The 26979-nt window shown below is 42.5% G+C and overlaps 1 protein-coding gene across 1 annotated transcript; it reads right to left on the bottom strand.

The window, feature by feature from the left end:
• Positions 1–1016: 1016 nt before the first annotated feature.
• cpt1a2b (carnitine palmitoyltransferase 1A2b) lies at positions 1017–26979 on the bottom strand. The gene is made up of 19 exons (XM_070923226.1): positions 26930–26979; positions 22255–22397; positions 21437–21576; positions 19539–19716; positions 19340–19441; positions 19048–19185; positions 18376–18453; positions 18006–18113; positions 16533–16620; positions 16069–16264; positions 13661–13849; positions 13019–13124; positions 11728–11844; positions 6190–6354; positions 4406–4534; positions 3999–4142; positions 3022–3135; positions 2780–2872; positions 1017–1743 (listed from the first exon to the last, which is right to left on the bottom strand). Exons 2-19 carry the CDS (start codon positions 22393–22395, stop codon positions 1624–1626), a joined length of 2346 nt encoding a protein of 781 aa, XP_070779327.1. The 5' UTR covers positions 22396–22397; positions 26930–26979; the 3' UTR covers positions 1017–1623.

Here is a 26979-nt window from a genome sequence, read left to right as displayed (position 1 = left end):
AAACCAGCGGTGAACTAGTACTACACTAAAAAGGCACAAGTTTGAGGTATTTGTACTTTACTTATACTTCTTCTCCACTACATTTCACAGGAAAATATATCATAATATCTGAGGGCTGTAGTTCCTGGTTACTTTGCAGATTAACATTTTTCAAACAGCTGCAATACTGAATCCTGCTTACACGTTAATTATTAATGGTGACAAAATATGATAATATAAGTAGATGTTCAGCTGCATAATGAGTACTTTTACTTTATATACTTTAAGTACATTTGCTAATGATACTTTTGTACTTTTATTGAAGTCATATTTTGAATTTTTATTATTGTGGTATTGCTACTTTTACCCAAGTAAAGAATCTGAATCCTCCAAACCCTCCTGAACAACGTGAAATAAATACCAGATGATCTTAACACAAAACAGGTTGAAGACTATAAAGGTGCCAACATGGGTGGGGACAGTGCGCCATTTTGAATATTCAAAAAAAAACAAAAAACAATAATAATTGTGTTTTATGAGGAAGGAACTGCATTCAACAAGAATGTTAACCTCAATGTTAGACTCGATGACTCAGACACATGTTGTATAAAAGCCACAGCACCAGCATCCAGTAGTTAACTATTGATTCAGCCTGTGGTACATGTTCAGTGTCCAGAGATCAGGTGACCCTAAACATCACCTGGGAAAAAGGCGGTTAAAGTAGCCACTTTGTGAGATTAGACTGGGACTTTCATTGTCTCTTAGAAACTTCTAGTCCCATTTGATAAATTAAATTAAATGACAATTAAAAAAAGAATGGGGCTGTTGTGGTCTCTAAGTAACCCTTTCCCTTCATTGAGATTGAACTTATCCGTCTTGTTATACCTCTTTTTACCCACTTTTTTTTTTTTTTTTTTTTTGATTTTTAGCGATGCACTCTATAACCTCCAACATGAACGTAAAATATTCTGAATTCATCAGACACTTCGGGACGGTGTGCCTACAAAATAACCCCCCCCCCAAAATATTTCCCCTTCACTTTTATTGAGATTTAAGCTCTCTTAATGCTTTCCGCCTCTCCTCAGAGAGATTTGTCCCTCTTTCTCCGCTTCTAACTTTTCTCCTAAAGACTTCCTTCTTAAGCGAAGACCTTTACTCCCTCTTTTCTTTAAATAAAATCGTCCATCACAGGTTTCATATCCTCAGAGAAAGTAGGGACTGGAAGCTTTTTGCATTCTCATGTCATCTGGCTGAATCTGTCTGACAGACACGGCTCACGCAATTACACAAATGGAACTAAACATGTGCGTATTAATGCTGAATAGCTGTCCAATATATTTGTTAGTGCCCGCCCTCCACAGGTGTTTTTTTTGCTGAGCGGGAGGTGAAAAAAAGTTGAAAATGGTGCCGCAGATGTCAAATATCAAAGGGCTCCTTGCGTCTTCGGTGTCCTCTGATCACAGCCTAAAAGCTACGCTATTTGATTTTACTCATTAAATTCACTTTTAATCGGTTTAAGGAAGGCTTTTGTGTCTTAAGTCACATGATGGATTGTGCTTGTAACACGACAGGTTCTAGATAATGGGTTCTTAATGGTTCCTACGCTGAGCTTAGATGTCTGGAGGGGAACGTTGATCCACATATTCAGAGGAGCTTCTTGGGCTGTGGCTGGGCGGTGCCTTTGGAGGTTTTGGTGTCAGCAGAGAGGAGAGTCATGATGTCTTGGAGAGCTTTACTTATCTGAGCTCCAAACCTCCGGGAGTCCTGACAAGGAGAAAATCAACAGTTTACAAAAAGAAGAGTGGCGATAAATGATTGTGGGCAGAAAGCCAAAACCACAGAGAGAGGAGGAAGAGACGGCAGGAGAATAATGAAATATCTGCACGTCGTCTTTTTTTCTACATTTCTGGAGGACAAATGAAATGAAGACACTGTTTCTAAATGCATTTCCGTACAGCAATTTCGCCCGGCATACACTCAGATACAAATATATCTGCGACGAGCCAATATTGGCAGAGAGCAGTCAGTGTATCAACCTGGCTCATTTTATCAGTCTAGCTCCATTAAGTCCACTCACAAACGCAGGACTCCACAATAAAAACCTGTTACAAAAAAGTTTGTGAACAGGGAAGTGAAAACCGACAGCGAAGCACTACACAGTCTCCGCTGTCCTGTCATGTGCTCTGTGGTGTAAAAATGAATGGATGCTGTGCGGAACTGGCAATTTGGTGGCATTACATTTCACTGTGGTTGTAACCTTATATGATTACATGTGAGGAATAAAACTTGAGAGATTGGTTGGTTGAAAGCCAGACAGCACTGTCAGACCGGCTTGATACCAGCCAGCCCATATTGTATAATAATCTGAATGCATCATCCTGCGTGCCCCAACAAGCACCATTCAAAACCTTGAAGTTGCATTTATCCACATGATGCCACATGATAATGGGGAGTTGAAAAGATTTTTAACTTGATGCAAAATGCTACAAACGCATGGGAGCAGTTACAGATTGAGTAAGAGATGAGAAACAGCCAGGTCTTTTTGTTGTTGGATGTCTGAAGGCACAGTAGTTAATGCGTGTTCAGACAACATGGAGATGGCCACCTCCACTATTGTCATTGCAACAAGCGGGTCAATTTGAATCCAGCCGTTCTTATTCCAGTTAGAGTGAATACAGTTGAAGCGTATTCAGAGTTTTAGAGGTCCAGTGATGCTGGGGGGTTAGTTTTACATATTGGTCACAAATGCAGTTAATGTACAAGTAACAGAAAAGACAAAAGTTAGAAAGGCTTTACTTACAGTCTCACTGAAGGAGTATTTGGAGGACACGTGGAAGTTGATCATATCCTCACCCACAATGATGTATGAAACCCCATAACCGTCATCGGCAACCTGACGTGACCGCAGAGATCACACGAGACCAGCGTTAATACCTCGCAAAGCACCCTTCTGTGCAAATACACCACTGGGCATTGCACCCGGTGTGCTCTTGCCGTTCACATTTGCGGTTACAACTAGAGGAAAGTGTGCGTATCACTCACGGGTCCGAACCCTCCGCCCAGCGACACGAAATCCGGGTGGTTCTTCAGGTCGAAAAGCTCCATCTGCTGAACGGGGGTCTGGCTGGTGGAGAGACGCCACGGCTCCGACAGAACCTGGAATGTGAGCGGAAGAGAGTAAAAGCAGAACATGAGAAGGCAGAGCCGCCCCACAGGCAATATTTACGGTGAGAGCCGAGTAATAAATCATCATGTGGTCTCTATCAGTTTTAATACCGATGATAGATTCACTGATATATGAAAGAATTGACATGTTCCTGATATAAATCAGACTGATTCAACAAGCTGTCACATTTTTCTGCATGAGCTGTTGATGCTTCAATAGCATTAGCACTCTAATACGGTTCACTGAAGGGCCGATTACATCACCCTCCTTTACAAACCTTTTACTTCTCCAGTAAAATATCTAAACAAACTACTACGAGATGGGTTGGCACCAAATGTTGTATAGACATTTGTGGTCGCCAGAGGATGTATTCTCATGTCTTTGGTGATTCCTGGACACCATCAACTTTGGTTTAAGACCAAATACCTGCAAAACTAATGACATTCCCACCAGCTTCAGTTGGAGTTTGTGTGTCGTGCTAATCAGCAAATGTTAGCATGCTGACACGCTAAACTAAGATGGTGAGCATGGTAAACATTATACCTGCTAAACGGCAACATGTTAGCGCTGTCACTGTGAGCCTCTTAGCATGCTGACATTAGCAGTTTGCTACATTTGCCTCATAGAGCCGCTAGCATGGCTGTAGACTCTCAATCTTGCTTCCCCTCACAGAGTGAACGGCAGTCTGATCATTCCTAGCTCGATGCAGAGACATTTGTGCGATAAGGCTGGGCAAAATACGGCTAAATAATAGAACAGAAAAAGCACACGTGAAGTGTGTTGTTAATCTGCATGTTAAGTTTGACGTGCTTTGTCACTCAGAAAAAACATTGAAAAAAAGCCAAAAGCTTACCTCTTTGAGGAAGGGTGACTCCACACCCAGGTATTTGGAGACCACGTACAGGCAGAAGAGGTGTCTGTCAATTCCAGCTCCAGTCATAGCCATTCGATAAAGGTTCTGGTGCCTCTCTGAAGCCAGGCGGAAGAGCTGCCTGCACTGCTCCCCTGCCTGTCGAACCAAATCACACTTTCACTGACAACTAACAAACAAAATAGTCTATCAACCATCTTTAAACCTTAAATTCACCAGAAATACAGCACAAAGCATTAGCTCAACGAGTCTGAGCTAATACTGTAATTAGCTGTAATTTTTAATATGATGATTTTAGACTGGAGTTTGGACAGACATTGGGGTCAGGAGGAGTTTAACATAGTCTTTAAAGGCTTGAAAGACAGTTGAATCGAGGAATTCTTAAGTACCTCTCCATCCTCTAGAGCTTTGACAAAGGCCGAGCTCTCGTTGGAGCACGATCGCACAGTCTCTGTCCGGCCCTCCCTGAACAGGCGGGTCATCGACGCCTCGTAAGTCAGACAGAAACCACCACGATCCTGGAGGGAGAGGAGGAGAGAAGAGGTTGCAAACATGTGGTCATTGCTAAAGACACATTTAAAGATTGCAAAGTTAATAAAAATAAGACACACACACAACCGTAAAAAGATAACTGTTAATAATTGGCCATCTAAGCAAATATTACTGTATAACAATGTCATTTAGTGTTGTTGTCATCAGCCTTTGGATACATTAAACCTGTTGCAGTCAGGGTCACTGTGGCCAGACAACAGAAACAGCGGTGAATAAGATCATTTTCAGAAAGAAAAAAAAAAGTGATACAAATACAAGCCAGGATAGTGAGATAGACAGAAAGACAAACAGGAAAGGCAAGAAAAATATGACTGCAGAGATCTGCACAGGAAGGGAGGTTTAAGGGCATGCTTCCAGGCAGATAATCTAACATGAAGCCAGGAAAGTAAATTATCCAATTACGCTATTGGTCTAAAAACACAGAAGGTTACTGTGCTCGGCGTGGATATTTAATCCAATCCATATTGAACTGCCTAACAGGTCTGTTTGTGTTAAAAACATCTCATCAGTCAGGAGAGGAGATGTACTTATCTCCACTGAAATGTCCCCTCACCTGAACCTGCAGTAAAGCAATAGTTTGCCTCATGTGCCCCCAGTATCCTTCTTTATTATTACAAACACGTAATGACGAGAACACAGTCACAGCTTCCTTAGCAGCCAATCGTAGAGCTCTATCTTAAAGCCTCGACATTCAGTCACTGGTGGCTGCTGCTTGCTTTTGGACAAAAGGACTCAACAGTACGCCAAACCTATGTAAGAACTGCAACAACCATATCAAACCTAACCAGAAGTTCAACCAACCAATCAGTCCACAGTCCAGTCCCAAGATACAGAATCTTTAACTTATTACAGATAAGGGAAGAAATGATCCTACAGGAGGAAGCAACTAGCAAGCAGTTGTGTATCAGTTATGTATTAGTGCTGCACTAACATAATACGTATGCATGAGTTGTATCAGATCCACAAAATGGTGAATCTGGCTGCCTTTTTCAAATGTATGACTTTATAATCTCAGAGAATATATTTTCCTACAATGGCCCTAATACGACATTATAGACTTGTGTTTACAAGCTAGAGCAATCTTTTTCACAGATAGAAGAAGACAAATCTGACCTGGGCCGGTGTGTTTACAGCCGCTCTGCCCGAGTACGATTTTGTTCTTAAGTGCATCAAAAAAAATCTAAGAGTGTTAAAATTTGGTCTTGAGCTCCAGAGGTCTCCTCAGAAAGTTAGGCCGCAGCTACACACTTTCATTATTTTAGAAATGTATAACCACCGGTTGATAAAGATGTACGGTCTGTCCTGATACACACACACACTACCTACATAGCATGAAAAGGTTCATGATGGATTCAGCATGAATACAATCAAATGTTCCAATGTTAATGTGATTCTCACTAAAGCTCACATTAAAAGACATTTCTATCAATGATAAAAATGAGCAATGTGTATTACGTCGGCTGAGCAGTGAAGTAAAAGAGTTCTAGAGAGTTTTAGATACATATATAAACTTGACAGTAAACCTTTTAGGGAAAAACAAACTGTAATTATAAAATAAAATGTACATTTCTGACACCACACGCAATTGTGTGTGTGTGTGTGGGTGTTTTGTGCATGTTACCCGGTAGTATGCCAGCTGTAAGCCGATCTGTATGAACGCGTCGGGGCTGACGCGTAGCTTCTTGATCCGTCCTTTTCCGAACTCTCTGAAGGGAAACACATGGCAGTCCACGTCATCTGCCAGCGCCTGGGCGACAGCCAGCGAGCTGCACACCTGAGCCTGAACCTGACAGACAGACCGACAGACAGACAGGGACAATGTGATCTTTTGGACTTTCACTGACATTGCATGTAAAGTTTGTTGTTTTTAGCCTAAAGACAAGTGAAACATAAACTTTGTGTCATCTAGGTTCACCTTGCTCTTATCAAAACAAGAGAACTGAGCATGAGACAACCGTCTTTCCATAATTTGCCTTTTGTGCAGTTTCTCGAACGCAAGGACAAACAGCTTCATCAGACCAGAATGCAGTCACTGCTGCCAAGATCCCCCTCTCCACTGCCACGAACCCTCTTTTTTCAGTGTTGTGTCCTCAAAATGGTTCATATTATGTTCTCTCTCATATTGGCTGCAATATGAATGAAACAGACCGTTGGTGTTGGGTGTAGTCAGATTTGTCTTCACTGCTCTCTTTTCCTTTCCAAGAATCAGTTTTTGGTTACGTAGCCTATTTTCAGCCATGTCAGAATGTGCATACCTGTTGTTTTCCCATTTAGTTCATTGTTTTCTTTAGGTTTGTTTGTCAGATTGAAATATTGCCAAGGGGATGCTGTGATGAAACGAAGTAAGTTGAGCCAGGAAATGGCCAATGAGTAGAGGAAGGTAGCTTATTTTTCACTAGTTCAGTTTCTGTCGGATGTGTGTTTTTTAAAGATAGCAGACAACATTAACAATAACTAACCTACAGACACAATATACAAACACAACGCGCACAGATGATAAAGAAATCTGACATTACAATGACATTACATCAAACACACACATCCACAGTAGCTATCTCGAAAGAAAGTTCATAGCTATTTTGGTAATCGATTAATCGCTTCAGTCACTGGTGCAGCATCCTGACAAACACAGGGTGCGCTCCCATTATCAGTTCGGAGATGTTTAATTGGACTGCAAAGCAGTTTGGTCTGTTTGTGGTTTGAAGTTTGGGCCATGTAAATTCAGAGGGTTCAAACAACAAAGAGCTCTGTCCAAAAAAACGAGCTACTTGAACTCCCTTTGTCTTTTATTTAAGTGAGATCAGGCACTGCTTGGACAATATACAGCGTTAGACGCCTTGGTCAAATGAGTTTTTCATTGAACTGAATATTTAATTCCACTGAAAAGTCTCCTCAGTGGCAGTTTTGAAAAGTACGTTCTAGTTTACATAATATGTGTTACTTGTGGTGACAGAAAAATGTCTATCCCAGACTAGCCTGTCGTTCCCTTTTGTATGCTTCAGACAATGCGAGAGGGGGGAAAGAACAAAACAGAAAGGCAGCAATCTCATTTTTCCTTCCTCTATTCGTCCTTCCTCTTTCTGTTCTGACATACATAATGTGTCCTCTCTTCACTAAGTGAGTCACTCAACTGACCGTGATTTCAATAAGACTAAGAGTCTATAGCCACGCTAGCAGCTCAGTGAGACTGTTAGCTAAATGCTAATGCCAGCATGCGAACATGCTCAGAGTGACAATGCTAATATGCTACATGCTGATGTTAGCATGTTAACACACTAAAGTAAGATGATGAATACCCTTTACCTGCTAAACATTTGTTACTTAGCACGAAACACAGTACAGCTAGGGCTGGTAGGAATGTAGTTTTGCAGATATTTGGTCACAGACCAAAGTATTGGACAAAGTCTGGGCACCATGAATATCTGTACAAAACGGCAATCCATCAGATAGTTGAGGTGTTTCAGTCTGCACCAACGTGGTGGACCAACTGACCTTGTCATTCCTAGAGCCATGCTAGCATGACTAAAGCAGCCGATCTAGTCGGGTCCACACAGGCTAACGTTTTGGATGACATGCGATACATACAACTTTTAGCCTAACTGGACCCTGCAATTTTGGGTAAGTCCCCACAAGGAAATAACACCTTAAAAACATGCAGCCACGCAGACTTTGAGTCCATGTTTCAAAAGGTAACATGCAGTAAATACACTTGGGGGGGGGGGGGGGGGTGTAAAAAAAACAGACAGCAGTGAATTAACTATGAATCAAAATCAAACTAGTGTTCTTCAAAAGTCTTGCTAATGCATGTCTTTACATAGATCAAAAGGTTTCTCTGTCCCACTTCCTTTTCCGTAGGCGTTTCGAATACAGAACCAACCGGCTCAGGCTTTCACTCAGCTGAGAGAATCGGTGCGGGGGGAAATCCCTGCCTTTCCCCTCTGCACAGCCAACGTACTGAACGGGTCGCACGCTGCAGCGGTGAGAACCACGGGACTTTTACCATAGGAAACCACCTCACAGTTCAATCCATCCACATAAACACAGAAATAGCTTCAAGCTTGCATCACTCTTTTCAGCATTCTCCAGTGAAAGTGAAACGTTAAGCTCACACAGAAATGAGATGGATTATCCAAGTTTATCAGGCAGGTTTATCATTTACTTCACTGTAGAATAAAGAGTAGCATATGCCTTCACCCACTCCTACATATTATTTGTCTTTCCATCCCCCACTACATTCTCTCTCTTTACATAACTCTTTCCCTCTGAAGTGAATCTGACTGACTCTTCCCCTCTCACGATAAAAAAATAAAAATCTGTCCCAGCATGCCAGCAGACTTGGAGGAATTTTACCCCTGTGGACCAGATGGCTAGACTTTTCTCAGCACCACCCACCTTCCTGCTTTCGGGAGGTTTTGCAATTATCACCAATAAATTATGAATAATGATAACAACAACTCACTGACTGGATGCAGACACGCTGGATTGCGTCACACACATAACAGGAAGATGACACTGCAGCATGAGCAGAGCCAAGCGAGCCTGCGAGGTCAAGTCATGTTGTGTCGTTTGGCCTGAAAAGGCTCCTTCCATACACATCTGCTGTCTGCCTGAGACACTAATGTGACACTACTGAATGTGTTATGGATACTGACAGACATTGTAACAGTGGGTTAGGGTTTAACAGCCATTGTTGAGTGATGGGAGTCGTGCATAATGATCAGCGCAGTAGTCTATTGCAGGATGTACCCTTTACATAGTGAGGCATAAGTAGTTTCTTGTATTTGTTAACACAGCTTGTGAACGTTGATGAGGAATCACAAGAGGCATTTTCGGACAAAACCGTTCTGGGGACTCCATGAGAGGAGGTGCTGACTGAGGAGCTCCCGGAGAACTTCATACCTTTAAGGGGTTTTTAAAAATGGTGGCTGCCTGCGCTGCACTGGCTCATGTCATGACCAAACAACGTACACTTGTGCAGGGAGAGTACCTACTCTGAAGTAGGATCTAGAAAAGTCCCACAGCTGTTCTTACAATCATGAAAAAGCTCCTCCAGGCAGAAAACACCAAATATTTGGCTCTCTCTGAATCAGGATGTCAGAGGGAGGTGAGCTATGCTGGAGGAAAAAAGAAAAGGCGTTTCTGTCCCACATGAGCCAGTCAAAAGTGAAAGTAATTCATGTGCAGTGAATCAGATGCTCGAGGATAAGAGAGGTGCTGTATATAGACCTACCTACTGTCACCTAGGCTCATCACAGATACGGCACATGCCACCACTGAGGCTTTTGACTGGGTACAATCTTTATGTATGTCTAAACAATACTTTTTATACACATACTGTACAGCTTCCCCTCAGACACAGGATACATTTTGGGGGTTCTGATGAAGAAAATAAAAAAAAATGTGAAGAAAACATCAATCAAGTTCCCATTTTATCCCAATTTAGTATCGTCCTTTAAAATGAGGCTTTCGTTTTGACCAAAGCTGACCTACTTACTGATGCCTGCACCTCTCACTGCACTGTTTGTTAGCACTGCAGTTAGCATCCTCAATTGTTTCTGCCTTCCACTGACACCCAGACGACATCTTGATAGATGCTACTTGCTGTTAGGGAGAGGCACAGACATTTTGAGGGGCAGCCGTTGCACCCCACAAGAAATCTATGGTAGGCTAAAGCTAGCCATCGCTTCTCAGAATCAGAAATACTTCATTGATCCCGGGGGGAAATTATACAATTATACAGTGAGTGCTAGTTCAGCCACCCCGGCTATTTGTCTCTCGCACACACACAGAACTGAGAGCGTTCACCAGCAGTGTGTAACAGCAGCAACACAAGTTGGTTGCCAGTCAACTGATGTTATTGCCTTAAAAACAGCATTTTATTTGGTGTAATAGCAGAAATTTGATCCGAATAAGAGTAGAGTGGAAACAACATTAATAATTACAATAATCTGATAATATATATGTATTTAATTTGGTCCAGAGGGCCACTTCAGCCAAAGAGGGCAGCAGCTCGGGTCACTTAAGTCACTACGTGGGCATGTCATTTTCTGTCGGTAACTGTAAACTGTAGCCGTTTCCACCAAAGAAGAGTGTGTGTCGTGGAAGTTCTCTGCAATAGAGATGGATTTCACAAAGGGAGAATTGTCTTCCAAGAGTTGATTGCAATATTCAATCGTTTGCAAATGGACCTCTGAGCTTGTTGGGCTGAGAGACGCTGTAAAACATGCAATGATCGCATTTGTACATAATGCTGTATGCGTCAGAAAACATTAGGGCTGTACCCGACTTTTTTCCCCCCACACGGACCATCAAGCAACGCTTTATTAAACTGCCAGATTTTTGAACAGGTTTCGGCGCGACGTTCAGGGTGACAGCGATGATCAGCAATATAATAAACAAGCCAAGTTAGCCCTCCGAGCTAATGCATGCCAAGTACACTAACGGCAGATCGGAAATGTGTAGGCAGAAAGCCTACGTTATCAACTGACAGTAAAAAGGTCACAGACATGACTTATAAAGAACATTTTAATGTTTGGGTTTTGGTGTGCTTACGTGGTCTAGATTTCCACTCTGCTTACTCTGAGATTTTCCCTGTCAACCATTTGGTCTTTTTCCCCACTGAGCTCAATTTCTCAGATGTAAAAAGCACCACACACACACAATCACACAGCAGGATTGTGTTCCTCCCTTCCAGCCATTAGAGCCTCATCAAGTATAATTTCACCAATCACTTTGTCAGAGAAGGTTAAGCTTGATAAACCATTTCATAATTGGTATTAATGGGTTTTCAGAAGAGACATGCGATTTTCTCAGAAAGAAAAATGACAAGAGGAAATTGGTCATTGCTCCGTGTGCAGGTTGGAGAGTCATTTTTTGATTTCAGTAAATCTTAATTGCTACTGCCACTCGGACATAAACACATTTAGTTAAGATGAATTTGAGCTGCTCAGGAGAGCCCCAAAAGTTTGCATTGTCTGAAGAAGCCTTGCTCCTAAACGACTGAAACGAGTCAGACATAACAAAACATGACGTAGTGACAGCTGTACACAAGCAGGTCCACCGGGGAGCAGACTGTTCGCAATGTGATCACAGACGTGCACATAGGGACCTGAGTGCCGACTGGTGATAAGAAAACACACACACTGCAGGGTGTATGTACCTCTGAGGGGATGTTCCAGGCGAGCCTCTGGGGAAGGGGCAGTGAGCGGTCCACCTCGCCTTTACAGTGTCCGTCCTCAGTGTAGCCCAGCTGGAAGGCATCTGTTGCCAGGGTGTACTGGAGAAGGGGCGAGAACATGCTCATATTTACATCTTAATACACAACACACAGTCTAAATACACACATTGAAATGACTACCCACTCATTTTTAATATATTTATACACACACACACCTTTTATACCCTAAAAGGATACATACTTTTTATGTTTTACCTCCCCTCTGATCCATACAGCTCTGACAGTAGCATAAAGCATGGCTGCATGATTAAATATTATCGATTATGTATTAGTTACAGCCACCAGTTGTGACCACAACAAGAGCGGGCGCAGCCTCTGCTGCAGCTGCATGTCTGTAGCTAAATGTTTCTGTTTTGCATATTGTTTTTGAAGCACATTGCATTGCATATCTTTGCATGAGGTGTGCTGCATAAACAAGGTTTAATTATTATTTATTAAAGTATGTGACACTTAAAGTCTAGTCTTGAGTATCAAGTCATCGTGCTTTGTAGGGCTGAAATGTACTTGCTTTAACAGCATGATGTGCATTTTACAGTATTTATATAAATATACAGTATAGAAGCTCCTAGTGATGATACAGATTCTTAGTACTCATACTCAAAATGACCAAATGAATTTGTCGGTTTAAGATACCAAGAACTTTCTGATGTATGAATGAAATCAGACAGAAATACAAAATGACACATTCAGGCATTCCTTTCCTGTGCGTGCTTCTTTTCATGGCAAACTACTGACAATGGAATGAATCACTGAGTTAAGAAGAAGTAGCTGCTGCTCTCTGGAAAAAAAAAAGTTCAAAGATTCCACTCCTGTCTTGACAGCACCCACGCCATCAGCAGTGGACACATGCTCTGCTTGTTGAGAAGAGGGAGTGAATCATCAAACCTCATGTCTTCTCTCCACTGCTCAGTAGACCACTGCATGGGCCCATGCACTTCAGATGCTTTGACTTCTTTCTTGCATTTTATACCGCGCTCCTGTCAGACTCTCTGTCCTGCTGTTATGCAGCAGCAACGGCAGCTGTGATTTTTTTTTTTTTTATTCTTCTAATCCTCTTTCTCTAAACACAGACGTTTCTTGGAAAAGGGGTCTCTCACACTGGCACCACAAACTGTTTCACTTCCTTGACTCATGAGAAACAGACTGCGGTGGACAAATGCTGCTCAGCAGAAATTCACATTTGAAGAAAAAGCCTGTGGACACACACACACACCTCCCAAAGGTGAGCCACTGTTGGTGCGTCAGCCCAGGAGTGCTCCGCATTCAGTCCATTCTTGCCATTCTTGTAGATCACAATGGAGAAGGATTTATCAAACCACCTGAGGGCCGAGAAAAGACAGAAAAAGAAATGAATAATGAAATGTGTACGTGTATATTCAAACACTCATGTTCTATTTGACTTAAAAACAACAACAGATGTGCAAGTCAATATTCATGCAAAAAGCAGCTAAGAAGAAATATCTGAGGCACTTCTCATGTTTTTTTTTTCTCAGGCAATGAAACAATGAACAAGATTTCATGATACAGGGAATAATGTAAACTTTCATTCCAGATATTTGGCTCTGGATCCTCGTCTCCCAGTCTCTCTCTCCCTCTATGTACATGTTTCTTTTCTCCTACGTGAAAACCCTTTCCTGTGTTGACTTTCGTTTCAGGCATGTAAAGGAGTTGTAGATCGATTGCTTACAAATATGGATAATTTCAAAAGGAGGTGCAAATCAGTACTGTAGGGTATTTCAAACGTTTTGAGGCCGTATTGGCTTCATCAGTGGGACTGAAGCAGCCAAAAAGCACAGTATCTCTGGTTGTGATTCTCGACCCCCACCTAATTTCTTTCCTCTGCACCCCTCCTCACCTATCGTAACATTTCCCATGGAGCAGGGACTTTGCGTAGCGGTCCAAGTTTCCCGCTGGGTCCTCTCCCCTCATGCCTTGCTCTTCATCGTCCAAGGTCACGAAGAAGGCCGCCCTCTCGATGGCATCCAGTGAGCGTTTGTTGATGCCGGAGCTGAAGTACTGCTTCCTCATCTGGGACCAAGGAATCCTGGGGGGAGGGATGCCACACACAAACAGGAAAACAATTCAGACTCATGATTTAGATTATTATGATCATCGGCACATATACACTGCCAGCATCAGTCACAAATGCTCCCATTTAGCTTTTAAAAACACACACAACAGCATTTGCAAGTCTTTGACAGAAACCCAGATGTCTGTACACAAAATGTTGTGCAGACACCTGATGTATCCTACTGACTTTGTTGATCCCCTGACTTTTCCTCTAGAGCCATCATACAGGTGACGTTCCCATGAGCCTCAGCTGTAAGTTGTGTTTGGTACGAATTTGCACACCAACAAACTAAGATGGTGACCATGGTAAAGATTAAAGATCAAAACATCAGCAAGTTAGCATCGTCAATGTGAGTATGTCAAAGCACTGCTGGGTACAGTCTCACAGGGCAGCTTGAGTGGCTGACGACCGAACATGAGGAGTCTAAAAGGTGTTTCCTTATTATGACAGCAAGGAACTCTTAGTTTTATTCTGCATGAAACTCTTTTCATTTAGTCTGTAAAATGTCAAAAAGTAGTGAAAATGAGCATCACGATTTCATCAAATTGTTGCTGACAATGTAAACCCTCCCATTTGAGAAGCTGGGATCGTTTTTGCTTGCTTGGTTGACCCTTGAACAAACCAAAAGGTCTCTGCTTTTATTTCAAACGTGATGCTACACATTCTTGCGTGTGTCAGTTCCTGTTGGCAGCGTTTCTACTTGTACTACTATGTTTCCTCGGTAGACAGACCCAAGGCAGCTGGCTGACAGGCAACTCTGAACATCTGCATCACAGATTACACATCGCTCATGAAGACATGCAGAACTTCAGAGCAGGAGGAGGCGGGGTCACAGGAAGTGGTGTGTCACTAAGTGAACGCCTTAAAAAAAAGCAAATAAATGTGTTTGTTTGATGTGCTCTCTCAGAATGCTTTGGCAAACTGCTTTCTTATCTCTCCTGTCCATCAGCACGAACACACTTAGGGCTCCATTAATGCAATGCACCTAACACACACACACACACACACACACACACACACACACACACACACACACACACACACACACACACACACACACACACACACACACACACACACACACACACTTTCTCATTTCCTCCTCAGAGTTGTTGTTCTTCCGGTAACAGAAACCTCTCACTCGTCATTTTGCTGATACCAGTTCACCTTCCCTTTCTTTCTGCCCTTGTGTGCTCTTTTCTTCTGACTCCTCAGTGCTTTTCCACAGCACAGTGGACGTCAAAACTGCACTTCTACATTCTTTTTGAAATTGTTGATGTGCAGGTGGTTGTTTGTCACAAACTTAAAAAAGGTCTTCGTCCACACTAAATGATGCATTTACAGCACAAATGTGGCCAATGCGATAGGCTTCCATTGCTCTGATGTACTGTTGTGTAATGTGATCTTCTTTAAAGTGGTGCTGGAGATTAGAGGCAGTCTTAATGTAGGGATGGAGCACAAGCAACATTCCAGTGTCCTCAGCCCCCATCACCACATGCTTTAAGTAGTCTGACAACACTGCCATACTTCCACTCCTTAATGCCAATAACTGTGATGACTTATCAACACTCTATCTCTCATTTCACTCAGGGCTGTAACAACAACAACTATCTGCTGTTAATGAGACAAAGGAACCTGAAACACACACTGCACTTCCCTGAACCCCATTTCCATCAACAGTAAGACGGTCCAGCAGGTTGACAGTTTCAAATGCCTTGGAATCATACTGGGCACTGAACTCAGTTTTGACCCACACACCACTGGAAACACAAATGCTGCCAGCAAAGACTCTCTGCCATTCGCAGACTCACAGCACTCTCTTTTGGCATTACGCTGGTGAGGTCTGTGTACTCTGGTGCCACCCAGTGGTCGGACGCAGACAAAGTTGTGTCTATAATCCGGCATGAGAGCCATTGTGGGCTCCTGAATAACACACTCACCGACCCAAAAATGAAAGCTATATTCACATTCAAGTGTGTGACTTCGAAAGCACAAAAGAAAATGTTTTTTTGTCATTCAAAATTGAAATAATGTTTCCTTCCTGTGATTGTTGATGCCGGAGTAATGAGCCATGCGCTCAGCCATCACTACTGAATAAAAAGTACCAGAAACTGGTAGGTTCTGCAGACACAATGCGACTACATGCGAAACACTGTGCACCCCGCCGGAGCATACGCCCACCCCGCTCCTACCTGTCTCCAGCAGTGAGTGCTCCCAGTTTGTCCTCTCCAGGCAGCGGGGGTGAAGGGTCATCCAAGATCCTCTGGATCTGGTACTCGATCTCCCTGGGAGACAGCAGCCGCCCTGCCAGGTACACCCACAGGCGGAAATAGCGTCCCCTGTGGTACACGGCCACAAACTCACTGTCCTGCCAGTGCTGAAGCACATCTGTGGAGGAAGGGAGGATTATTCCACCGGCTCACCACGCTAACAATAACACATTTTACTGAAGCTTGCCGATTCAGTGAGCAGATGTGCGAGTGTACTTTTGTTATTTTTGTCTTGCTCTGTGATTGAGTCTTAAAGATGAGGCTGTTTATGTGTATGTTTTGTTTTTTAAGATATCCGTTGTTGATTCCAAACATCAGCTTACAGAACTCTACCGAATAAACATTAAACTATGGGATGCATGCATGAGAGTGTGTATGTGCGTTACCAGTCTCAGCTCCTGGTGTGCGTGTTGTGTTGAACATCCTCTCACACTGAGCGGCACACAGAGGGATGACAGTACCTGGAACACGACTCTGACACGCACACGCACACACGCACACACACACACACACACACAGAACTGTTATTAATATTTATTGTTTAATGCAACGTTCTCTCAGTATTTTTTATAGACTAGAAAAGAAGACAGTTACACATGTTGCATATACAAGCATGACACGTTCAGAATACTCCTTTTTGCTTACTAACGCTGGTTAGTTGGTAGGATGATTTTGACCATTGGCAGTTTGTGATTTTTACCTGACCATGTTTAACCTGTCATTTCTTATAATGTTAAATGAAAAAGATCTACTTTATCTTGTTTTTGAGGGATGCTTTAGGAATATACATTTTATGACATTCATGCCAATAAAGCATGATGAAATTAAACTAAATTGAGAGGAAGAAATGAAATAAAAACAAAGTCCTACAATTTTTTGTTATTCTTTTCTGCCCATTGTTCATTACCACCTGGCGAATTAGAAGTCATTTTTCAGTGACAATTATTGAGAAACTTGTAGATGAACAAGACAAAGTTCATGTCTACAGCCATACTAGCTGCTCTGTGAGGCTGTACCTCGGCACAGCGATGCTTTGAGCTAAATGCTAATGTCAGTGTGCTAACATGCTCCCAATGACATTGCCAACATGCTGATCCTAAACAGGTATATCACCATGTTAGCATGCTAACCTTTGCGGATTAGCATTGAACACCAAGTACAGCTGAGGCTGATGGGACCGTCATTACCTTTGCAGGTATTTGGTCACAAACGTACGTATATATCAACTTAAAAGGTCGACCTGATGATGCCGCTAAATGAAAAGTCAAGGGGTCACCAAAGTCATAAGTCACGTTGGGGAGAACATGAATGCATGTACTGAATTTCTAATTCTCAAAATTAGCAGCAGAAATGTGTTTGATGCCACACATGAACAAAATAATCGGCCAACACTGCTGGATGAAGAATATACTGAATCAAAGTATAATCCAGCCCTGACACTTCCTTCTTGATCGGCTCTACTGGCTGACTTTTGTATTTATAGAACAATACATTTTACCTGTGCATATTAACACTCAACAGTGGGAAGATCCTTTCTCTTTCTCAAGAATATATTCTCTTTGCTCTGAGGAAGTCCATGTTTGTGTGTGTGAAGGGACAGACTCGTCAGATCCTCACGCTTTAACCTTCCTCTTCCTCTTTAACCTAACGCCACAGGTCACTTCCAAACTTAAAAGTAAGCATCACTTGTCAAACACAGGAACTTTCTGGAGGCTTGTCCTTCCTGACTGTTTGCACTGATTTGAAAATAGAGACATGGCTACACTGTCTCGTTCCACACCCCTTGCAGACATGTCATCCTTCCCACAAAACACACACACACACACACCCACACACAGCAGACATGTATGTGGTCTTACCGGTTTGAGTTCCTCCCGGTTGACCTTGCGGCGGTAGAGCAGCAGGGCTGTGATGGTGTTGCCGGCCCTGGCCGCCTGCACCGGGGTTGGGGTCACATACAGAAAGTCCTGGAAGGCACGCAAATGGGACATTAGGATTATCACAAAAATAGACTTAAGATTTATGATTAATGTTACATCATTCTCTTATCTATCTTGTTCAGATGGCTTGAGGAAGGACAGGTAGTCTCAGTGAGAGAAGAACAGGAAAGACGCTTCCATCTTTTATGGCTCAATATGATTTACGCAGCAAAAAGATATAACACATCCTATATAATACAAGATTCAGTCTTTTACTAAGCAGTGACGCTGTGAAAAGGCAACTGGTTACCATGCCATAGTAGTTACTGTTGACCATTAAGGGACCTCGGCTCCTCAGGTAGATGTATTCCTCCCACCAGTCGCTGACCTGGCACCAAAACAGAAAGTTTAAGTGGCTCTTCCGTTCATTTGGAACAAACAGGACAAAACATAAACCAACACACTTCCTGTACACTTTAGGGTTGCTTTTTTTGTACTGTCCAGAACTTGAATATCAGTCACCACTAGAGCAGAAAAACAGTCATTAACCATGAAAATCAGAGGGTTGTGGGCCTCTATTAGACGCCTGTGACCAGTGTGAAAAATGTACAACAATGCTTTGAAATGCAGGACTACATCAAAGGTTCTGGTTAAAGTTAAATGAAATGCTCAATATGTGCACAAATCCAGGCACTAAAACTTGAGGAGGCGCCAAGCCTGAAAGCCTCCTTTTTGTTTACTTGTGCTATCACTGGCCTACTTTTCACTTTTCATCTACCTTTACTTGATAAAGCACTGATTTAATCGACCACCCAGTGAGTATGCTAGCTTAGTGACGCTATTTGAACACGCAAACAAAGTAATTGCGTCACCAGCAGGTGTTATAACACCAATACTCACGTTGGATCACCCAGCTGTGATGTCTACCCTTAGTTTTGACAATCCCTGTCACCATTGGGGCTGTTAGGCTGTTACAACTTACATAGTTGGTAGCCCACAGAGCTTTGAGTTTCAGGTAGCGCTGCAGGCGGTTTCCCAGGTTGGACTCAAAGTGATTGGCCAGCTCAGTCATTCGTTTAAACTCTGGGTCCGTCAACAGAGGGCGCACTGACTTCAGGTACTGAGAGAGAGGGAGAAAACCGAGCATCAGCATCACTATATAAACAGTATATACATAGAAACTGTATGTGACCATAAACTAAACAAAGATGTGCGCCCATGAATACATGTCTAAGCATGCGTACAGGCGTGTTCATGTGTGTGTGTCCTCTCACCCTGCTCAGTGTGTCTTGGATGGCGGGAACAGGCAGGTGGGGCAGAGAGGTTTGATAGCTGTACAACAGAGGCTTCCTGCTCGAAAACAACCTCAGCAGAGTCTGAGATCAACAGAGATTTCAGACATTTTTAGAGACACTTTCAAATATATCAGACGCCACATGTATGTATGTATGGGGGGGTAGAAGCGTGGCTTACCACCCAGATTTTGGTAGTGTTGGAGACCCGGCCGTGCTGCTCGAACATCCACTGGTGGTAGGAGAGCAGCAGCTTGAGGCAGAACCTGAGCGCGAGGATGAGGGAGAGCCACAGCAGAGTGCTGAAGACCAGCGCCGACAGCATGGTCTGACCCTGGGCGCTGAGCGAGACATGGAGACTGAAGCGAGGGAGGGGGGAAGGAGCAATTATTGGCTACAATACAACAGTATGTCTGTTAGTGTTAAATGCTAAATTCAGTACTTCTTAAGACATTTTTAAACATTACCTGGAGCTGAAAGTACAATAAACACGCAACAAACCTTTCTCAAACCAAATTTCTGACTATAGGTAGCTGAGGAACATTTTCAAACTGCAAAATGCAATAAGTGAAACTTAAGTGAAATTTCTCTGGCAAAAGTGAAAAAAAAAAAAAAAAAAAGTATGTCTATATCCATTGCACATTCCTCACGTCACATCCCAGTCATGTGAGGAAACACTACACAAGTGCAACAGCAACATCTGCTGGGGTAATGAGGAAGTGGATTTTATGAGATACTATTTTAGAGCAAAGCAGGAAAAAGGAAAGGAAACGCATGTAGAAAACTCAGGAAAATAACATGTGGCATGGACAGCAGAACAAAATGAGGCACATACAATAAAAAAAGAAAGATTATAAAATGCATTTAGAATGTAACAAACAGAAAAAAGGCCCTGGCCTTTAAAGTGGAGCAGCCACTTTCAGCTGGTTTACAGCATCCATCACCACCATCCTGTCCATTATTTTCACATCATACACCTTGTTGCTCATATATCACGTTTGCGACCACTCCTTTCTGTATGAATAGTATCAGGGTGGAATGTGGCAGGTGTGTGTGTGTATGTTTGACTATGAGGTAGACAGTGAGTCAACATAGCTTGTGTGAATAGACTGGCAGGGAAGTAGGGAAGAGTTCACCACACCCATGCTGCTCCGTAATGATTCGTCAGCTTTATATGCCAAGAGGTAATGTTTGTTTGGATCAGCCAAACCTAAATCCGTCTTCCACCTGACTGTTGGTGCGTGACAGACTGGTCTTTAACCGTCACGCTCAGCTGGCAGCACGCTCGAGTGTAGCTCTATCAACACTGGATTTTCAAGGCACATATTGACCGATACTTGGGAGTTTAAAAAGATCCAATAATTATATATCAGCCGATAGTATATGTTTTAGTATGTAGTAGTACATCCCTTCAATTTGTTTGTTTTTTTCCCAAATTGTGACCATGATATATACTCAGTGGGACATTTTACAGCATAAACATAAACTTGTCAGAACTGACTGGCGGACACAATTTCTCATTACTTATTGGCCAATATATACACTGATACTGATGGATCCGCAATAAGCTAATATCAGATGATGACTCTCTACCTGTTTTAATCAGTTTAGCTCTATTTTCAAGTATTACACAAATCATTCTTTAAGAGATTTGAGCTAATAATTGCTTTGCATTGCTAAGTTAGACAACAGACATGTGATGATATGTTTATTAAAAAAAAAAAACAGTCAAGTTTAATGTGTCTATCTATCCATCCATCACAGCATCACGGCGTTTGTATGTCAGAAAAGAAGATGGCGTCGTAAGTGTAAAAGCTTTTTCTTTACATTTAAAAAAAGGGCTAATGTGAACCTTAAAATCATCATTTCTATACGCAGAAAACTACGTCAAATTAACTCTTAACTGGAGTTAAGAAGTTGCCACAGGGCAATGCCAAGATGCTGCTGTAGACATTACAACTTACCGCCTTAGAATGACATTAAATGAATGGATCGCCAACTTTACATGCCAAAGAGAAAAATCTGTATATCATATCATATCCTCTGTCTTAAGGAGATACTCTGTGTGTGCCTGTGTACCTTAGCGGCAGGTGTTGCTGTATCTTGGTGATGAGCCCCATGCTGGGATCCGAGCGCATGTACATCGTGGCCAGGATCGCTATGACGACAAAGAGCCAGGAGGAAGGGCTGGCAGGGTACACTCCCTTGATCACCCTGTTCTGTTACCACAGAAGAAGAAAAGCAGGTGTTGGGATTAGTGAAATATGCTTCCCAGCTGAAAACAGTTCAATTCCTTTTAGAAATAACTGGAGGTTGTTCCTGTTACTTTGAAACACTGACACTCCCTTTACATCCCGCCTCACATAGCTTTAAAGTTAGAAAGCTTTTTCTCAAGGTGTACCACAATAGCTCATATTCTTGATCTTGATATCCACTTGATGCACAGGTACAGTTACATGATGTGTATATTAAGTTATTTCTTCAAACTCAAGATCATGTTTTAACAACGGTGTCATTTCATCAAATACAGTACTGTATATCTTCATTTAGTTAAACTACATTGGCATCTTAGTAAACTTTTAAATCTTGATTATAAAGGACATTTTTCACCTCACAACATCTGCTTTCATAATTTGAGAAACTAACAGCTGTGTCTTTGTCACCCCAGCAGGGGCAAACATGCATGTCAGTGCATGTTAGGAGAGGCTCATCATTCCTCACCTATACCAGTGGGAATTCACACCCTGTAATGAGGCCTTCAGCATTCAGCTGCCCCAGCACACAAATTACACCCCAGCACACCTCCTCCAACTTATCTCACACACACACACTCACACTCACACACACACACACACACACACACACACACACACACAGGGCTTTCCTATTATCCTCACCCTCATGCGGCTGACTCGTTTCTTCCAGGATCGGACACCGGACAGGTAGATCTGGTTCAGGGCCTGATAGGACAGCTGCAGGTCAATCCCCTCTGGCGTTATGGTGAACTGGAACGCCACCGCCTGATGGGCTTCCGCCATCGCTATGGAAACACAAGCGAACAGAAATGTAAACACCGACATCACTCCTTGTATTCAATTGTTTATCGTAGTGAGTGTCTTCGATCTACAGTTCATCATCGCAGAATATATTGCTGATTTTCAAATCAGTCTAGCTTCACTGGGACTGTGGCGTCATTTGTGACGGACTATAAAAAGGAATGAATAACCTTTGCACAGTTAGTTTTCATGACATAAGCTGTCAACAACGGCTAGTTTTATAAGCCAGCAGGCACCTCAGTGTTTGCGGTCCCTCTTGTATGAACGCTCTGTGTGACAATACTTGAGTAATTTAATGTGTCAGTGGAATGTTGTTGTCTCGCTGAATGTGCTGCAGCTCCAAGAATACCGAGTCAAAACTGCTCACAGTCCGCTGGTCTGTTGTGTGAAGTGATACAGTAGGTTTAATTACTAGACACACAACGTCATCTTTTCTGTGATAGTAAACCTGCTCACATACACAAATCATTAAACTTTTAGCGTGGATCCAGGAAATATCAGGAGCACTGTATCTGGAAACAGGATGATCATCACATAAAATAATGCGTATGTATGTCCCACACAATATCTCTGGTTGGTTTATCAAGGTTGCCATGACAAATCCCCACACTTGTACTGAGCAAGTGACTCTGATTCTTACATTAGGGATTCAGATGTACTCTGCAGAGGTAATGGACAAACTAATGGAAAGTCATTCCCCTCTGTGGCAGTGTTGATTTAGTTTATGAACCGAAAAACAGTCATGGTTCAGCTCAGAAAACACAGTGCTGCATGCAGTTCATAGAGGCTATTTATCCTGCTGCCCTGCCCGGCGTCAGGACATTATGAATTATTTAGTACCCATGAGCTACTAGCTCTGGCATCACACTGGCAGCTGAAGAGCATGGAGAATGCACGCCTCTAATTGGTAAGCAGATTCAATAAACTGACTGGTAACGAGACACAAGAGGTATGGCTAGGACATAGACTCTTCTTTTAAACACTGCACTATGTACATGTACATCCATTTTATCAGCCTAACTACAAGCTATACCATCAACAGGTCAGCAGGTCAAGTTCTGTCTCTGTAAAGTTGTGTGAGCAGGACAAGTCCTTCAAATAACTTCAACCAAAAACAGTTTGTGTGCCGTTGTTTCCCTCCTGAAGGGATTTTGTTTTTATGAGCAAACAGATGCCATTCCTAGTGCCCAGTAGTCAATAAATAGTTTCTTTTATTAAGTTGTTATTTTCACAACATGTGACACCAGAGGTTCAAAGCAGCACTCAGATATGGCAGCAACTATCGATTATTTTCATTATAGATTCATCTGCCGATTATTATCACGATTAAATTGATGAATCTTTAAGTCTATAAAATGTAAAACATTTGTGAAAAATGCTCATCACAATTTCCCAGAGACCAAAGTGACGTCTTCAAATTGCTTCTTTTGTCCAACAAACAGTCCAAAACCCAAAGACTCTTCATTTACTGTCATAAAGGACAAGGAAAAGCAGAAAATCTTCACATTTAAGAAGCTGGAACCAGCAAGTGTTTGACATTTTTGCTTGAAAAATGACAGAAACGATTTATCTATGATCGATAAATAGTTGGCGACTCATTTTTTTTCTTTCCCCCAATCGAGTAATCGTTGCAGCTCTACTTCCAGAGCAACAGCTTCCATGAGCGCTCTTGATGGCAAGCTGGGAGCAGGCCTTCATCACAAAAACACCTCAGACAGTAGGAAGTAAGTAAGTACAGATGTAAATAATAAAACCAGGACACTTGAACAGAACAGCGCAGTCATTACTGTTAGTAACACTTGTGTTTTTCCTACTATAACAAGTCAAAAAGGCCTATAAGCTTAGCATCAACCTCATTTAAGTTTATATTGTTAATGTTACCTAGTTGTTGCTTCTCAGATAGCTATGTTGACGTTTTGCAGTTAACTAGACTTACACATCCTGTTTCTAATGATACAAACTATTGACTGTGTAGATGTAATCAGGAGCTCAACTAAAATTACAAAAACATTTTTTTTTGTCTTTGCCAAAGAAAAGAATTCAGCCTGCAGCCTCCTACCACACCGAGTGAGCAAGTTAAAAAGGGAGCATGTGAGACTGACACACAAACATCTGGGCGCAGAATGTGAACAATAAACATTCCCTGGGCTACTACTCGCCCTAAAGCACGGTATGTTAACAAGAGTGCAGTTTAGTATGTGAAGTCATGTCCCCGGGGAACTTGGGGTGGATGTTTGAAGAGCGGCAATCACTTCAAGAAAGCAAAACTGTACAAATCAACACTATACAGAGCTGTGTCAAGGTTCAAAGCATTCAATTCAAGACTTTTTAAGACCTTTATAATACCACATGGAATGCAATTTAATACCTTTTTTTACAATCATACTGGCCAGTATGAAAGTATGACGTAAAACGGGTGACGGGGTGTCAGTCACTGATTGGACAGAAACCTGACAGTGTCCCTTGCTGGCTTTGGTTTATTTTTTAAATTCCTATACTCCTTTACTTCCTGCGTAACCTATTCTAGCCCCATGGTCGCCAGCTAAAGGAAACGTTTAGTCATTGCAGCGCTGCTAACTGGCTAAAGACAGGACAGGAAGTCGTGCACTGTTAAAAGGCAGAGAAATGCACAGCTGCTGCAGATGAATGAGGCCTCTGGCACACACTGGATGATGACGCGACAACTATACAGTTACAACCACACATCCCACAGAAAGTAGGTCAACATATAATCTCTCCAAGGTTGAGTTTGTGTGTGCGGACCTCTGTCATCTCTTCCCCTTCTCTCTATCCAGCAAAGCAACTCATTGCTGCATATTTCTCACTTCCCACAGCTTTTTCACACAGCCTTGTGTGTGTGTATTTGAAAGAAAGAGAGACAGAGAGAACTGAAATAGACAGAGAAAGAATGCGGGAGGAAAAGTGTGGGCATGTTAACCAGCACACAGTTGCTGGTGCTAATATGGACACACTGAATGTTTGTGTACTTATGAGGACCTTTAAATGATTTCCATTCACCTCTAACCATTGTACTTTCCCTAAACTAAACTCAATTCCAGTCTTAGCCCAAAAGCCAAACCTTTACCTTGATCTTGACCCTGTCCCAAAACGATCTAAACCCTAACCTACGTCTTGAACTAGCACATTAAAGAAGCAAAGACTTCATAAATCTCCATGGTTACTTCTGTACAGATCCCAGTCCAGCCTGCCTCTCAAAGAGCTAAGCATCTGATTTTACAACAAAAAAAAAAACCGCTTTAAAGCAACGCTTTAAACCTGATTTACACAACTTTTAACTTTGGAAAAACATTAACAAACGGGTTTGGCCTTTAAACTCATGCTACACTCTTTAATTACTCCAAGAGTAAGCAGCAATGGCGAGGAAAAATGGAGTAGCTAAGTGAACACATGCAGGCGTCAAAAAAAGCATTGTGGATAAAATGTAACGATAAAAGGCAACAGTAATTCAATTCGTGACTATTGGATGGTTCAGTAACAGGGTCTTAACTCTAAAAGGTAAATAGTAGTAGTATTTGTCTTCTAAATTGTGAAGACATATTGCCGAACAGGTCTTACCTGCCGGAATGCAAAGGCGGGTGGCCTCACTCAGTGAGACAGGCTGAGCGCGCGGACACGAGGGCGGCGGGAAGAAACGCGCGTGCACGGACTCTCTCTCTCTCTCTCTCTCTCACACACACACACTCACTCACACACACACACACACACATACATACATACACACAGTACATGTTTACTCTCTTCAGCCTAACTAAGCAAAAAGTAAATAAATAATAGCTCGAATATCTGGCCAACGTCACATTTCCCAACTTAGTGTATGCAGCAGTGCCATAATTAGCTTGTCTGCCATGCGTCTTGTGTAGCCTTTTGTGTTGGGGAAATGTTCTTATGTTGAAGGTTGTGAGTTCGCCTGGTCTGTTGACAGGCAAAATAATATCTGCCTCTGAATATATTTACACGGTTTTGCCGGGGAGAGGGTGCACTCTGGTCCCAGTGTAGCCCAGAGACTGTCATTTCAATAAGTCAGGCCTATTTAGCTTTAGCTGTACGTAACAACAAAGTAGCGTCCGCGAACAAAATGCGTCAGCCAAATCGCTGCGAGACCTGTGTGAACGCGACTGAGCCCAAACTGGTATCGTTTGAAGGAAATAGTTTCCGTGCGACGCAACTATGCTGCTCTCCATCACTGCATCACTATGCCCCCGTGTGAGTGGACAGAAACACCCACAACTACCAAAAACAACAAATACAAACCAGCAATTCAACACACACACGCACAACACTCGTGTCAAGTAGTAGTGTATTAGCATGCATGCACTGTAGCCTGGCGCAATATCACATCTTTAGCACACAAGTGGTCCATTCATGCTCAGCACCATCTCCCACCTCATGCGACGCACAAAAGTCGGCAGAGAGCAAAAGGACCGGAACACATTGAACTGAGGGGACACTGGGCCAGCAGTTCGATGAGAGCTCATCAAATGCGACTGAAATGTACCTGAAGTGTCTTTCGAAGAGCTTTCTCGGTGTGAACGTCGATACGGAAGC

The sequence above is a fragment of the Enoplosus armatus genome, chromosome 17 (assembly GCF_043641665.1).
Source record: "Enoplosus armatus isolate fEnoArm2 chromosome 17, fEnoArm2.hap1, whole genome shotgun sequence".
NCBI classification, from domain to species: Eukaryota; Metazoa; Chordata; class Actinopteri; order Centrarchiformes; family Enoplosidae; genus Enoplosus; species Enoplosus armatus.
This window is presented reverse-complemented; position numbering and strand designations above follow the sequence as displayed.

What these genes read in the sequence shown, in the direction of transcription:
- cpt1a2b (XM_070923226.1), bottom strand. Translation starts at nt 22,395, where the DNA reads ATGGCGGAAGCCCATCAGGCGGTGGCGTTCCAGTTCACCATAACGCCA. An exon ending in TCCAAGACACACTGAGCAGG is followed by an intron (nt 19,186 to 19,339) that starts GTGAGAGGACAC and finishes CCTCTCTCTCAG; the next exon opens with TACCTGAAGTCAGTGCGCCC. An exon ending in ACCGGGAGGAACTCAAACCG is followed by an intron (nt 16,621 to 18,005) that starts GTAAGACCACAT and finishes TGTGCGTGTCAG; the next exon opens with AGTCGTGTTCCAGGTACTGT.